The 16,993-nt window shown below is 38.2% G+C and overlaps 1 protein-coding gene across 1 annotated transcript in view; it reads right to left on the reverse strand.

Annotated features, from left to right (window-relative positions):
* The window catches only part of Ift57 (intraflagellar transport 57), a 55,179-nt gene extending 45,982 nt beyond the window's left edge, over nt 1-9,197 (reverse strand). Inside the window, exons 1-4 of the mRNA XM_052158265.1 lie at nt 8,867-9,197; nt 6,374-6,536; nt 5,106-5,224; nt 2,152-2,242 (exon numbers count right to left, since the gene is read on the reverse strand). Coding sequence (XP_052014225.1) covers nt 2,152-2,242; nt 5,106-5,224; nt 6,374-6,536; nt 8,867-9,078 — 585 coding nt within the window. The 5' untranslated portion in view covers nt 9,079-9,197. The remainder of the gene's footprint in view (nt 1-2,151; nt 2,243-5,105; nt 5,225-6,373; nt 6,537-8,866) is intronic.
* Nucleotides 9,198-16,993: the final 7,796 nt, after the last annotated feature.

The following is a 16,993-nucleotide window of genomic DNA, read 5'->3' on the forward strand; positions in this document are numbered from 1 at the left end:
GGACTCATATACTTTTGAGTGACAGTTTTGAAGTTAAATGTTGGTATACTTGGACCAAGTAAAGACTGATACACTATTAAATGGGGAAATAACTAAATAAATGAGAATGAGGATTTTTTTTCTGTTCCTGAGTGGAAAGTCTATTGAACAATATAGTCTAAACCTCTTTAAATGCCCAAATTATCTTTCCAGTTCATCTGAAGCTATGCCTGACTCAACTCCAGAAGCTCTGATTTCTCAAAGCTCCAGGGTCACACACAGCACCCTCTTGCTTTCAGGTTCTAGAACATGAGCTATCTATCTCCTGCCTCTTACACAACAGGGTTTCAATAGCTGCACGCAGAATTGATGACTGCATTTTATTTTATTTTATTTTTTTTGCCTTGACTTTTAAATTTTATCATATTAAAAATATTTGTTTTTTTAATTAGATATTTTCTTTGTTTACATTTCAAATGTTATCCCCTTTCATTGTTTCCCCTTTGAAAACCCCATATCCCATCCCCCCTCCCCTTAATCACTTAACCCACCCACTCCTGTTTCCCTGTTCTGGTAGTCACCTATACTGTGGCATCTATTGAGCCTTCACAGGACCAAGGGCCTCTCCTCCTATTGATGACTGACAAGGGTACCCTCTGCTACATATGCAGCTGGAGTCATGGGCCCCTTCGTGTGTGCTCTTTGGTTGGAGATTTAAGTCTCTGGGAACTTTGGGGGTACTGGTTGATTCATATTGTTGTTCCTCCTATGGGGCTGCAAACCCCTTCAGCTCCTTGGGTCCTTTCTCTAGCTCCTCCATTGGGGACCTTGTGCTTAGTACATTGGTTGGCTGTGAGCATCCACCTCTGTACTTGTCAGGCTCTGGCAGAGACTCTCAGGAGACAGCTATATCAGGTTCCTATCAGCAAGCACTTGTTGGCATCCACAATAGTGTCTGGGCTTGGTAACTGTATATGGGATGGATGGTTTTATTGTGGTCTAGGTTGAGAACCAGAGCCCAGACTTGACTATGGCTATATAGTGAGTGTCCTAGGCTGGCCTGGCTACAGTGAGACTCAGCCTTGGGGCTAAAAACATTAGCAAAGTTATGCAGAGCCATGTATTTTAATATAGTTAAAAGTATCCTTTATACTTGTAATTAAATATACATTAAAATGCTTTAAAGTACTAAGAAATATTAAACAGAGCCTACCATATTCTATTTATAACAAATATTAATATACTGGTACTATTACATATTTTACATAATGATGGCCATGATGACAGCTAATTTTGTAGAACAAAGCTCAATTTGTCATTCTCATATCATTACTGTCTGTAAATAAGTCATATCAGCTACATAAGATTCTGATTGGATACAATCCAATCTATTTAATGGTTATTTATTTACTTATTTTTTATTTTTTATTTTTTTGATTTTTGGTTTTTTCGAGACAGGGTTTCTCTGTATAGCCCTGGCTGTCCTGGAACTCACTCTGTAGACCAGGCTAGCCTTGAACTCAGAAATCCACCTGCCTCTGCCTCCCAGAGTGCTGGGATTATAGGCGTGCGCCACCATCGCCCGGTTTAATGGTTATTTATTAACTTGTAATATTAAGATAATTCAGCAACTAGCAAATTTATAGCTTATACAGGTTATTTATTCCTAAATATGGAGTGGATTATCTACTGATTAAAAAAAATGAAATCTTCAGTTGGTTTTTGACAGAAAAATACTATACAAGTTCTTTGCCCCATCGTGTGTCCAGTTCAGATAATGTGGACTCATTCTAAAGTACTCAGTTCAATTCTGACTCCAAAATCTGGGCTCACAGGTATGCACCATACATTCAGCCAAACGAACTGATTTTCTCTTCTAAATTTTTTGCAAGTTATTGCTTTTTAAGATCATGCATGCTTGTTAACAAATGTTATTCATATAACTGGTGATACACACACACACATACACACACACACACACACACACAGAACCTCTTCCAAAGTTGAATGAAGGCCATAAATATCAACTTAAACAAAGGCCTAAGGACCGACAATGGTACTGCCCTTAGAAACAAAACCCATTCCAGACAAAGCCAGCAGGACAGTCAGTAGAGGGAGAGCAAGCCCCACAAGCCAAAGGCAAAGCTGTGGGCAGCTGGGCTACACACTTACCACAAATTCCTCATCCACTTTACTTAATGTTAACTCAGCATCATCTTCCGGAACAGTTTCTTCTTCTAATTCTTCCACTGGGTATGATGGCCTGAAATAACAAGATTTATTGAATGCTTAAAAAGTTTTAATAAGGCAAAAAGTATCTTGTGAGGAATGGTAAAGATGTGGACTGTTTCCTTTCTTATATAATGAAGAAACCTCCAAGTGAATCTATTGTTTCTTCCCTAGTGTTAAAAAAAAGGTGAAGATGTCTACCACAAAATGTTAAAAGCACATTTACAAAAATAAATTGATACTGAATATACTATTATCTAACATGTTCACTCACACATACACACAAGACACTTAATATCATATGCATCACACTCCACTGAACAGCAGTTCTACGATTAAACTCTCAGCCTGTGACTAAAACACTAGGGTCATTTCTACTGTTTGCTATATAATACTATAAAGATCATATTTGTAAATTTATTACTAGACAGATCTTTTAAATTTGTCCATGTAGAGTGGCTAAATCAACACCTTTGAACATGTTCCTTATTGCTCTACCAAACTGCCAAAGTTGGCTTCCAAGATGCTATCCTAATTTATACTGTCAAGAATAGTGAGGAAAAGCATCTCTGTTTCAATTTTTTACCAATGTACATAAAATAATGTGTGCCAATAAAACAACTTCTTCCAAAGTTAGAACCTCTAACTGAAAAATATCAGTGAAAAATATCAATGTTTCTTTAAATTTCTTAAGTATAAAAGTGATTAAGTAGCTTTATATATTTAATACATGATTTTTTTTTAGCGGACCACACTATTTATACTCTTAAACTTTTATAAATTAAGAAAATTAATGTTAATCTAATCTAATCTCTTCCCTAGTTTAACTACATAGAATCATGAATAGTGAAGACTCTTATAATTCTTACTGGAGAGATTTGGCAACATTTTCCTGTCTAGAACTTTAATATTATATATTTAAAGTATTCCCTTGAGCCACACCTCCCTACAGCTCTCTGATCTTTTAGTATGTCTATAGTTTTTATTTTCAATTCACATCACTCAAATATGCAATTTATTTCTATAGAGGTAGCAAGCTTCATTTTTATCTCTAAAGTCCAATTAGTGGTTCTAATACTACAGTGTTGGGCAACCATTTCCCCCTTAAGATCTACTTATTTCGACATTAAAACTACCCAGACATATTTGCATTTATTGTGACTACTAATTCTAAAAATAAATATCTCAAACTGTTTAACAAAACACACAGATTAAAATATAATAGGAAGGAAAAAGTATTATAACTAAATCAATCTTGTATGATAAGTTTCCCAATTTTCACAAGTTACAATTATATAATTATCTCAAAAACAAAGTTCTTATAAAAATCATTTGACATAGGAATAAAAATAGCTTATAAGTAAGAAAGTTCTGTGTAATTTATACATTATATAGGTGATAGAATTTCCAACATTTATTAGTTTTCAAATAATTTCCTTTCTTCTTCATGTATATACAATTCCTACAAATTACCCAAGTCAAATCCCATAGGCCAAGACAAAGATCATACTAGAAACAAAGGAAGTACAAACTGAATAGTGCTGAAACAGCAACATTGTTTCATTGCAGTGCAACAATGATACACTGAGCTATGGAGTTAGGAACTAACCAACTAGGGCAGCGCAGCATGTGATTGATCTTTTCTTGAGATCTAACCACCACTGTTAGGGACTGCAGAGCCATTCTTTACAATTAGCAGGATGGAATGTTTGGGTTGAAACAAGGGAAAAATGCCATGTTTTACCTTGAAAGTAAATGGATTTCAGTTATTGAATATGCTTAAATCCAACGACAGCTTAAACCAGGTAGGTTTTAGCAATTTTTTGAGATTATATCATTCCCCTCCTCTTTCTTCCCTCCAAACCCTCCCATACACCCACCTCCTTGTTCTCTTTCAAATTCAGTGCCTCCTTTTCTTTCATCGGTGTTACACACATATGTGTATAGCTATTCCTAAATACATGATTCTTGTATATACACACATGCATACAAACACACACACAAACACATTTTTAGAAGTACTTACTAAAAGGAAGTAGATTTTTAACATAAATGTAATTGTGTATGTATAAATATATTAGCACGGAATAATATGTATCTCTTTCTAGCTGCAGAAGGTCCAAATCTAAACACCAATGCTAAGTCATATTTTATTTGTATTGTGTTCTACATTCAAACCTATGAATAAATAATATCTAATAATCAGTAAATAAAATCTAACCTATCAGCTTTCAAAAGATGAAATGTATATATTTTTATCATGCCCTATATCTAAGACTCTGATTATATTTATTCATCAATATATACTGAACATATATGATACACTAAGTACAATGCTAATTACCAAAGACTACATATGATGAATTTGTAGCAATAAAGCTATTCCTGTATTTTAATATTATAAAAGTAAACAATGTGCTTTCACAGCAGAGAAAAGCTACGAACACCACCCAAGAAGATGTCAAGCGGCTTCTTCAGTGTTATTCTTGCCAATGCACAAGGGGAAAAGAAAGTCCTATACTCGGTACTATATTAATTTCTTTCCACTTAAATATGAGGCTTTCATTTACTTCGACATGCACACACAATGGTTGTGGGTATAAATAAATATAAGCACAGAGAGAACCTAGAAAGTTTTTCCAAACTGGCAAGGATTACAATAATTACAAACAGGAGAGGCACTGGAATGGATGACACGTCATTTCAGAACAGATTTAGACAGCATTCTAAATTTTGTCTAAACTTACTTAATCTTTAGTGCCACTGTCAGTTTAGATAAGTCAGCTCTTGTTAGTTTAATTAAACAGCTCTGCATTTCAGAAACAAAACAAAACAAAACAAACAAACAAAACCCATTAAGTTCGTAATATCAATATCGTCTATGAGGTGATCGCTACCTTTTCCAAGTGAAGCCAATATATTTTAATGCCTCTTCAGCTAAGCAATCAAGAACATAGCACACATGTTCTCCATAACCAGACTTCAATTTTGAAGGAGGAAAATCTGCAGTCCTCCCCTGAAAAGATAAAGACATTATTTGTTAGTTACCTTCCAGAGGTCAAGATCGACTCAGTGAGGAGCTACTGAGCACATGTACAAATTTCCCACTTTTCAAATGGCAAGATAAAGGTAATCCCTTAGGCATTCACTTCCCAAGTATTTCCAGTCCACTGACACATTTACACAAAGGAAACTACAGATATTTTATGTTGGAAGTACCAAATTAAAAGGCACTTACACTCCCATCACACATGCTCCCCAGAACCCTCAGGTCTACACACCCTCAGCCCACCCTTGAGACCGCCTCAGGCACAGTCCAGAACTAGGACTCACATAAGCAGCCAGACTGCTGACTGTGGAGAATGGCCATGCTGGCTCAACACTGCTGCTCTGTGTTCCCATCACACCTGAGGAACCCACAGGCAGCCTGGAGGGGTGATCTCTGTAACCATGGTCAATGTAGAAACCAGCAAATCTTCCCTCTGTCCTTTTTTAATATCTTAATTTATTGTCTCTTTTTCAAAGAATATACTATATCCTATATACTAAAGACCTGACTTTCTGTAATTTCAAATATAAATAAATAAATAAATAAATAAATAAAGGCAGTTTCATCATAGCAGGGAAAAAATATCAGTACTGAAAAATAACCAGCAAAACTCCTGGCACAATAAAATGCATTTTAAAAAAAGAATACAGTGAATCACTTACTAAAAATTAGCAACCTGTGTCAAAAATATCTTCTTGCCTTTCCCCAGGAAAAGTCAGAAACAAAGTACAAGTGAGAAATCCTAACAAATCCAAAATCGTTTCAAAGTATGTTATTTGCTTTATACTCTGAATCATCCCTTGAGGGGAAGAGCTAACCAACTACCTACAAATTTACTTTTGAGGCTTATAAAACGTAAGAAAATTATTATTAATCTGGCCTAAAGAGAGTCTGTAGTAACATTTTTAGAAGTGGAATTCATGTTATGTATAATATCAACTATTCTGGAGAGGTCTTACTTTAAAATAAATTACAAAATCACTCATCTCAGTCAGTTATCGGTCTGTCTGTCTACTCTTCCAAAAGAGTCATCAAAAAGGCTACTGTTCACCTGTGACTGAATTGTTACCACTGAACCACAGTTTGAGAACACGGAGAAGAGAGTATCTCACTTACGAAAGAGCGAAGCTCAGTCAGTATATTAGATATAGTTGCATTGGGATCGTCGTATTCTTGAGGCTGCTCAAAGGCACGGCCGGTTTTGTTGATCAGCCACGCGGCAAGAGTGCAAAACATGTAGAACTGCTCACCAGGGTTGGTAGGCAGAGCAAAGTAGTGTCTGTTTCAAAGCAAGGGGGGATCAGATGTGTGATATAAAGCAAGTCGACAGTGAATAGGTCAGACACGTCCAAAGTTGCTAGTTTTCCCTCAAGCAGCCTTCATCAATACTTCTGATCTAGGGATTCTTGGCACTCACAAAGTTTTGAACCAGTATCAGGAGACAATCCTTACACTACACAAAATATTTGATCAAAACCCCTCTACAATCAGGGAATGGAAGGTGGTAATTTTTGAGAATGACATGAAGCTTTGGCCAAAATCAATGAACTGCTCATCAGTGCATTCCCTTCCAAGTGGCAATTGTGGATTATGAGACTCTTAGAATTTAAGAGAATAATAACCTATCATGTTTTTAATGTTTGCAGCCTATTGCTAAGCTGGTATTTTCATCTTAACTGCATATTCAGATCAACTCCTTAAAGTGCTGCCAGGAGTGCCCCTCAGCCCTGCATAACCACAACTTATGGGCATGAAAGCCAGCACAGGTTCATTTCAGAGGTTCCCAACTTAGATGATTCAGGGTTTCAGGAAGGACCAAGGACCTCTGTCAGGTCTCCCTGCATCGCCACTGCTGAACTTTGCTAACTCCAGTACTGTTCTAGATATGTTCCCATGAGGGTATGATTTATACAGAGCTAAGGAGGACATAAAAGGTACAACTAGCATCATTCAAAAGGTTGAATCAGACATCTGCTTTATTTTCTTTATGTTGCTATCCATATATATATATATATATATATATATATGAATTTAAGAGACTAATGACTTATGTTTTTAAATATGTGTGTGTGTGTGTGTATGTAAAACCAATTACATAAGAATCAGTGGTCTATACTTCTATTTTCTAAACTTTTTCCATCCAGAAATTATAAATGTTCAGGCATAGTTTTACAAGGAATTTACCCACCAATAGCTGTTTATTCCTTATCAATTGTCACTTCTCAAGGCCAGAGGAAGGGACATTGACAGATACTGTGGGCCTGTGATGGTGACTCTCAAGCATGAAGGCACATCGGAATCACCCACAGATAGTTTGCCTACAGAACCTCTGAAAAGGTAGGCCTAGACCAGAGCCTTGGGACTGTCTTCCTATATTCCCAGGCGATGCTGACTTGCAGGTCTCATGGTCACACCTTGAACTACTGGCTAGAACATCTTCACACAAATCCATGGTACAAAGTATCTTGCTCAAGCTTTGAGTTTCAGTACAGCAAGGTATTAATAAGTATGACACAGTACTAATACTATGACTATTAACAGTAAGTCCATTTTCCCTTTGTTTGACAAATACATTTGAAAAACTTAATCGACACCAAAAAAGCTGTCCATCTATATTACTATAACCAATTTATAGTAAATAATAATCCCAATCTGAAAACTTCTATTGTGGATCAGGATCAAGTTGATCATTCTTCCCTAATTTTTCTTCTTTTGCAGACTAACTTGGCATTGTGGACAGTTTTTATACAAGCCTAAGAATCCTTCCAGACCTGTCAGAAAGAGGACAAGGGCTCAAAAATGCCAAGAGAAATGATATGAGCTTATCCATAGACCGTAAAAGAAAGTACGATAGATAACTCTTTTTAATTTCTTCTTACAGAATAAAACACAAGCTTTAGAGTGAAGGAAAAGCAATAAAACACAGTTATCACTAAGCTACCAAGATTATATGAGGGAGTTTTGTCTATCACTCTTGGCAACTAAAGGCACTGCCTTCGGGATATTTCAAAAGTCCCACCATGGCAAGCGCGGAACTTTAGGTCCTACAATGAGGGCCATTCCAACACGTAGCTTCATTTGCCTAGTCCACTTTACAGTTTCTAAGAGTATTGTTGTGGCAAAAGCATTAAGTTGTTTGAACCATAGTAATTAGCCCACAAGTTTATTTTCTACATAAAAAGTTCTCAGCAAGGTCCTAAGTATTCACAGTTGTTAGTTTACAAAGTCTAATAAAGGAAAACAGAAACTAGAAAGAGATCTAAATGATAAGGTCACTCATCTCTAGAGATCGGTTTTTCTGCCCTTTCTACTTTGGATATTTTATTTAAAGCAAGATTTGTGTTTAGTAGACGGTGCGTGTCTGTGTTGAAGAATGGACAGGCTGTCTTCCCCAGACCTCCCAGCCATTACAAAACTTGTTTACTTTCTCCACAAAATGATCAAGTCTGAAAAACTCCACCTTCCTCAGTGCAGAAGTTCCCTTCCAGAGCAAAGACGGCAGAGGAAGGGATGTGCGGATCCCCGCGCTGCGCCGGGTCTTTGCCTCACCGAGGGGGAGCGTCCCCCTGGGGCCCAGCCTGCACCCGGCGCTGGGGGCAGGGCACGCACCTGGACGGGGGCTTCAGATTGCTCTTTCGGAGTAGTTCCTCCTCGTAGCGGAGCAGCTTTAGCTTCTCCACTAAGTCTTCCATCACCACGAACATGTGGTAGGCCGCTCCCGGCCCGCGCTCCACCACCGCCTCCCCTGCGCCTTCCCCGCGAGCCCGAGACACCCCATCGTCCAAGCCAGACGGCGGGATCACCGCGGCCGCGGCAGCCATCGCTGCTCAGACCCCCAGCGCCGGGCTGGGCTCTGGCCAGGATCTCTGCGGCCTGTGCCTACTGCACCTCGCAGACCGAACAGTCGCCACCGTTACCAGGCGACCGTAGGGCAGCCGGTCACCACGGCAACCAGACCCCGCCTCTCTAAATTCTCACCAATCAAAGCTGGATTACAGGTGACGTCACGCCATGCCGGCCTCTGGCCTGGGAGGTGGCTCCACCCTATGGGCGTGGTGTATCGTTCCCGCCCCTTCGGCTACTCCCAGGAGCCTTAAAGGCGCCAAGGTCCCCCAGCTATTTAGCTCTTCTTGCTCAAGACAGTCAAGAGGACCACAGGATCTGGTATTCTGCTCAGGGCTGCTGAATCAACCGACATCTGGTCATCTAGGTAGCAATTTAAGCAATTCAAAGGACTGAAACGAAACGGAACAGAGTGTTGGAGGCTATGCTTGCTCAGTTATTCTTGTTTTATTTTCTCAAAAGTTATCGTAGTTGTGGTGAAACTAGCTGTCCTTAGATTCACGGTACCTCAGAAATTCCACCCACAAGACTACTAGTCTATTTCTTACCTTAATTGTTTAATAGATAGTGCTAGAATTACTAGTATATTTTAAATAAGACTTAAAGTCTTATAAGGATCCTATCTCACTCCAATATTAGGAAACTGATTGCTTGGAAGCGGTCAGCTTGGGGAAAGATTTATATTAGACACACATCGGCCTCTTAATCTGTTACAAGCCCATACAGATGTAAATTCTTGAGTACTAATGAAATCCGAGAAATATATCTGGAAAGGAAGTTCTGCGTTGCAGCACTTACATTAGATAAGAACATTTCTGCTATTACGTCTGCAGGTATCGACCTAGAAAACACATGGAGACATAACTGACCACAGGTGTGACTTATCCTTACAATTCTAAGAAAAGTACTGAATCAGGCAATTTTCCTAACAGTGAAAAGGAAGAAGTGAAGCAAACAGTAGCTGTCGGTCTACTTCTTACAATAACTCAGAAGCAAGAGGTCTAACATTTGTCTGATTAACCCTGTGCCTATGAAGGGATCATCAACATCTTATACCACACCCTAAAAAAATGTAGGAGAGTCATATTTTTGACGTAACTAAAATCTGAAACTAAAACCATAGTTGTAGAACCCTCATGATAAAATGAGTTTATCTTTCTAATCAGCCTTGTTTCTAATGCTAATAAAGGTATCTGAATGCAAAACAATTTTATTCATCAAATAGAAGACACACAAAACTACTGATTTATGTAGAAAATAAAGTGAAGGGGGAAAGTCTGAAGATAAGTGGATAATTGCATTTCTTTTGAATCTCTCTCTAATCAATGTGTTCAGGACTGTGTATGCATGTTCATATGTGAGTGGAGTTCTGTATCAATCCTCAACTACTTCTTCGAGACAGGCAGCTTTTCTGTAACCCTCTGAGGCAGCAGTTGTCAACCCTGTGGGTCACAAGACCCCTTTTGGGGGTGAGAGGGTGTCACATATCAGATATCCTCTATATCAGATATTTGCATTATGATTCATAACAATAGTAAAATTACAGATATGAAGTGGCAATGAAAACGATTACACGATTGGGGTCACTATAACATGAGGAACTGTATTAAAGGGTCATAACATTATGAGAACCACTGGTCTAGGGGATTCTCCCATCTCTAACTTTTATACTTTTGTAGGGCTATAAACCCACACTACAGTCCTCATCTTTATATAGGTTCTGGGGACTGAACTTAAGTCTATACACCTGTAGCACAATGTTTACCCACTGAGCTGTATTCACAACCTTAGAATTGCTTTTTGAATAACACTGGGCTTATAAGTCATGAGCTAGTGGCTATTAGTAAAGAGTTTGCTTCTACCCTCCTGACAAATTACCCTTTAATTTCCTTAGCTATCCTATGACAGTGACTATCCCCAGCCATGGCCATACCTAATGACCACGTATGGACGTTGAGAGCATTACAAGATGAAGATGAAATGTTTGAGAAATAAAATCAAGGCCATAAGTATTCATTCAAACAACAAGCATTTCATGGCTTTTAAATGATTCTTGAAAGGCTCTGGGATAGCAGGGGGGGCGTTCACTCAGAGCATGCTGCCTACATAAGAAGTTCTGACACTATTGGAAGGTTATGCGGCACATTAGGAAATAGTCAAATGTTGCTTTCTGAATGACTTTCTATAAAGTATGTATTTTGACTTGGGGGAAAATAATACCTTTTCCAGAATCCAGCCATTACCTTCCCTGACTTGTCCTGGTTTGCAAGCAGGTAAAGAATTAGTTTTCCCATTGAAGATGTGAAGAAAGAAAGAAAGAAAGAAAGAAAGAAAGAAAGAAAGAAAGAAAGAAAGTAAGGGGTCGGAAGGACAGAAGGAAGGAGGGACAGAAGGAAGGAAGAAAGAAAGGAAGGACTAAAGTTTAAACTATCCTCAATAATTCTGGCACATAGACAATAAAAAGAGAGAAAATCCAACTCTTTACCACATTATGTTTTTTCACAGGGAGAAAATAGAAAAGAACACAGAAATATCATTCAACTTTAATAAGCCCAGATGTTTTCCCGTTTCCTTATTTATTTGTAAGAGCTGCCAACAACCAACAGCCATTTTCTTGAAGGAAGTAGTTCCCTTCATGAGAATATCCACTCATATCCTCTTCCAGTTATCTCAGCCTCGTGGAAGTGCCATACTGTATTTTTAATAGGTTTTTTTCTGCAAGACTAACCCTTTGACTAAGGCCTTAGATGGGCTGAAAGAGATTGGAATGTGGCGGTAAGTGCACACTTCCCACAAAGACTTATCCTCACAGTCCTCTTGACCACTCTGTGGTCAGGCTTCAGATCATTTCATTTCTTACACCCCATCTATGAAATGATTGGAAGTAGTTTATAAGACTTTGAAAAAGCCTTTCTATGTCTGTATGCAAGCTAATCTCGGAAAACTCAACTGAATCCCAGCCAAAGCTGGTTTAAGCTAAATGGATTTCTGTGAAAGGTGCTTAGCAAAGCTGATAGCAGAAGGCAGAAGTCGAAAGATGGAGGAAGGCTTTCTTGGTGAGCCTCCCAATAGGGGGAATAAGTCCTGCAAGATTGGGCAGGCTTAAAAAACAAGTTCTTTCTTTGTTAAGCCGGCCTAGTGGGAGGGTTTTGGTCCTGAAGAAGGAGCTCTCCTGGCTGTAGTAATGGTCTTAACAGAGGCATCGATTGGCTACAGTGGGAATTTGATCCATTCTCTCTGCTTGCACATGCTCTGTTTGACTTCTGCCTTCTTCCATGAATTGGTGGAAACCATCACAAGAAGCTCCCTAAACAGGTACGCCATCCTCCTGGACGTCCCAGAGTCCACTGTCAAACTTTATAAACTTCTTAATCCCAGCTGCTCTGTTATAGCAACAGGCACCAACTAAACTAAAATACTTTTTTTTATTTGATTCAGAAAGTGCTCAGTACCACTCAGAGGGAATGCTAAAATGACAGAAAAAAAATCACTAAATAAGTAAAATCACTAAATAAAAAAATCACTAAATAAGTCTTTGCAATTGAACCCTATAAGGTTGGAAACTTTTGCTTCTTTATTTTTTTCATTCCTCTTGGGTTATGTGACAAGGTCTAGGCTGGAGAACTAAATTAGACATGCATAGCTTAACAGAAGCACATACATTTTACTTAACAGCATTCTGTGAACATGGAATCCTGCTTAAAAAGCAGCAGTTAAGATCAAAAGCATATGCACTCTCTGATTATTTTAATACAAATGTGAATGACACATTTGTAGCAGAGTGGTAAGACAAAGGAAAATCACTTCAAGCTTCTAAGGGTGATAAATTGTAGGATAAGGAAATGCGTGTTTAAAACTAATGAAAGATAAGTGCTGTTTTAATATGTTTGTCTATGTCCATTCATTTCAGCAGCAACTTCTAATGTCCAGTAATAAAAGCATGATTCTCCTCCCCGTATAGGGTAGAAACTGACTCATAGAAAACTTCAGATCTGCTTTTAAGTACCAACTGAGATCAGAGAGAATGCCTCTGTCGGCCATTTTGCAAGTGCTACCCACTCAAACCAATCAATATTTCACATCAGTATCTGGGCAGGAAGTTTTAAATTCCTTCAGTCTGGTAAGTGCTGCAAAAATTCTGGAAAGGAAAAAGGTCATATTCAAATGTGAACGCTGGAGTGACCCCCCCTAAGCAGGGTGAAAGCATGTAGCTAGTGCACTGTGTTCCTGGACACAGCAGATAATGTGAGCGAAGGAATCCAAAGAATTTAGATAGAAGCTATAGAGAGCTCCGTTTCCCACCTATCATAGACAAACTAAAGGAAATTTACTGCAGGCAGAGAAACAGACAAAAAGTGTCAATTCCAAAAAAAAATGTGTAAGTCTGAAAATAAATCTATTATTTTTATGGGAAAAATCTTAAACTTTACTGAAATCGAAATGCATAATACAGTTTTTATGAATGAGAGATTCAGTGGCATTGCCAAGGTTATAAACTCCACGTTACTCAAAGGACACTACTTGGCGCTTTATATATGAAAGTATACTTTAGTGAAATACAAGGAAGGAATTAGTTGCCTAATAAAAGTGAAACTTTTTATCACAGGAGTGAGTAGGAAGTGGCCTGGAAATAGACAAGGCTTTCCATGGAAATCAGTAGACTGACGAGGAGGGGGAGATGAACTCAGTCTCAACATGGTAAGAAGCCATGGGCCATCCACATAGAAACAATTACATTTTATTTCTAAATCCCTTGTATTGAAGGCACCATTGTGAAGTATATTTGTCATATTTAGAGGAAGGCAGAGAACTGTTAACTTTGGTGAAGGATTTTACCAAAATAAAAAAAATATAAAAATTGAAAAGGCAAGCTCATTATAATTTAGTGTCAAACATATGAAAATAGGAATAGGTACCAACCAAAGAAGAAAGTTGTTTGTGATCCATATAGGAAAAAAAGATGTCCATGGTTTAGACTCTAAAGAACATAAAATGATCATTATAAATCGGTGTCAGGGAAACTTATGTGATCTAGATTTGAGTTTCTGGGACTTAAAACCATTAACATTTTAGACTGATAAGTTTCTTGTTTTGTGTACCTTTGTGGGAATTGCTGTTCTGTGAACTTATGAAAATATACCTGGCTACTGTGCACTAGACTGAAGTAACACCCACACTTGTTTTGATGGCCAAAAATGTCTTTAGATATTGTCAAATGGCCTTTAATAGTGTGTGTTTAGTGGGGTGTGGGGAGGGGCCACTTCTGGTTGGGCACCACTATCCAAAATGCATTTTGACATTGTGAAAGGTTTGACATTGCAAATGGCTTTTAAAGGGCCCTTAACCAAAGGTTAAATGAATGCCTTCTATGTACAGAATATTGGAAATAGAAAATTCACCTTCTCAAAGACAGGGCATTTTTGTTATGCAAGAATTCGTTTTGCCACAAGCATTGATTTTGTAACAATTTGAATATTATACATTTGTGTGAATTCCCAGTGCTTGAGGATGACCTTTAAATATATGTCCCAGATCAAAGATATGTCTGGGGCTTCTTACTATTAAAGAGACTTGATTTAGTAATGTATGAAAGTTCAAATTTGAACAGTGCTATTCTGAAGTTTTTAGAATGTTATTTAAATCTTATTCAGGTTACAAATGTAGATTTATTACCACCAAACATGAGCGATTACAACTTATATAAGGATTTTTAAACCATGCACAAATCTGTTGAACTTGTTTTAACCGTGTTTGGCAAACTGGTTCAGATACTGATAACTCTTCTCCGTCTGAAAGTAAAGGAAGAGAGAAGAGATAAGTTCTGTTAACTATTCTAACACACAAACATGGACGTAAAGCTTTTTTTTTAAGTTACGTAGTTATAGCTGTGGTTTGAATATGTACCCACAAAATCATGTTTCAAACTTGGTCCTTAGGGCAGCAGTATTGGGTCGAAGAGTCACGTGGGAGGTGTTTAAATGAGGAGGGGGCATCCCTCCATTCTCAGGAATGAATTACTGTCTAGTAGAGAAGAGGGTTTACTCTGTCTCTTCAACTATAATGTATTTGCTCATCCATTTTCCACTATAGGCTGATTTACCTGAGTGGACTTTCCAGCCTGTAGAACTGAAAGATTTGTTTTAATTACCTAATCTCAGGATTCTGTTATAGCCGCAAAAATGGATTAAGTTAATACATACAATAAACAAGTTAGTTTTTCTAATATTTCCAAATACCATATATTAGATATGTTGATATTAAATGTGCAAGGTAAATTTTTAGCATAATCATTAGTATTATGTGTTTGATTTTTATTATTATTGTGCTTAGTGCCACAACTTTCAATGAAATACACTCAATCTTGAAAATAAATTGTCATCTTAAACGGTGACTTAGAGTTTCCCATCCAGGGTGTTGAGAGTCCTGGGTCGAATGTAGAAGAGATTCTTGTCCAAAGCACCAAGCCCTAACGTGCTCTAATTCCCTGAGTTAGGAAGGGAAATGATTTTATAACCCGTTCCCTTGGGCTTCCTTCCTTCCACAGGCAGTTGTTCCCTATTAATGGAATTCTTCTAACCCCATTAAGATTACACTTAACTGTGTCAACTAATTTTAACTCTCAAGGTGGGTAAATATCACCCAGTTGCGTTATATTCTTCAACGCTTTGATGGGTTCAATGATTTAATTTTCTTATGGGAAAATGAACCATATGTGTGAAATGCTGAGTATGTAACATCTGTATAGGTTATGGGAATGATTATTTAAGGAATTCAAGTTGGTCTCTCTCTCTCTCTCTCTCTCTCTCTCTCTCTCTCTCTCTCTCTCTGTGTGTGTGTGTGTGTGTGTGTGTGTTAGGGAGAGGGGCTCAAGGTAGATGACTTTTTCTCAGACTTCTTCCCTTGTATTGAAAATATATTTTTTCTTATATAATACGTGGTGGTTTGGATAAGAATGGCCACCATAGGGCCCTAGTTAGAGTACATGTGGCTTTGTCGGAACAAATGTATCATTGGGGGTGGTCTTTGAAGATTCAGATGTTCAAATCATCCTTCCCTCCTCTGCCTGCTGCCTGCAGATCTAGATGTAGAATTCTCAACTACTCTCCAGCACCGCCTGCCTACGCATGCCATGCTTCCGGCCATGATGACAATGGACTGAACTCTGAACTGTAAGCCAGACCTGATTAAACACGTTTCCTTGTAAGATTTTATATGATCATGTTTTCTCTTCACAGCAGTGCGACATTGACTAAGACGTAATATATGCCTTAGTTATATTTCAGTTTCCCCTCTCTTTAACTCCTCCAGGTCCTCCTCCCCTCTCCCCTCCCCTCCTGTCCCCTACAGATCCACGCCCTTTATGTCTCTATTAGCAAACACACAGATTTCTAAAGGATGATAATAAGATATAATAAGTTAAACAAAAACATTGGAATCTGACAAAACAAACAGATGAATAGGAGCCTAAGCAAAGGCACTAGAATCAAGGACCCACTTATTTGCAACCTCAGGAAGGTAGATGGCTTTGCAGTATGCATTTTAGCGCATGGCAATGATGTACAAAGGGGAATATAGCATGAAAACAATTGATTCCAAAGATGATTTTCATAGTTAGTGTAAATATGTTCTTAAACTGGGATAAGTGGCAACTAGAATTGTGGGAAGGGTGACAACAAATCTTAGGAAAAAGAATGTTTTATCTGGCATATAGTCTAGGACGTAAGCAGCACTGCAAAGCTTCTCGTATGGGAGAAGAATGTTAACTTTTATGGCTTTGTCCTCCTGGCTGCTTTGAGCTTCCCCAAGCACCTATGAGCAAGGTAACTCATGGATGAGAAAGATACAGCTATGAACACATCACACAATGCTCTTAATAGCTGGGGAATGGTAACA

Source organism: Apodemus sylvaticus, chromosome 15 (genome assembly GCF_947179515.1).
Source record: "Apodemus sylvaticus chromosome 15, mApoSyl1.1, whole genome shotgun sequence".
Lineage (NCBI taxonomy): Eukaryota > Metazoa > Chordata > Mammalia > Rodentia > Muridae > Apodemus > Apodemus sylvaticus.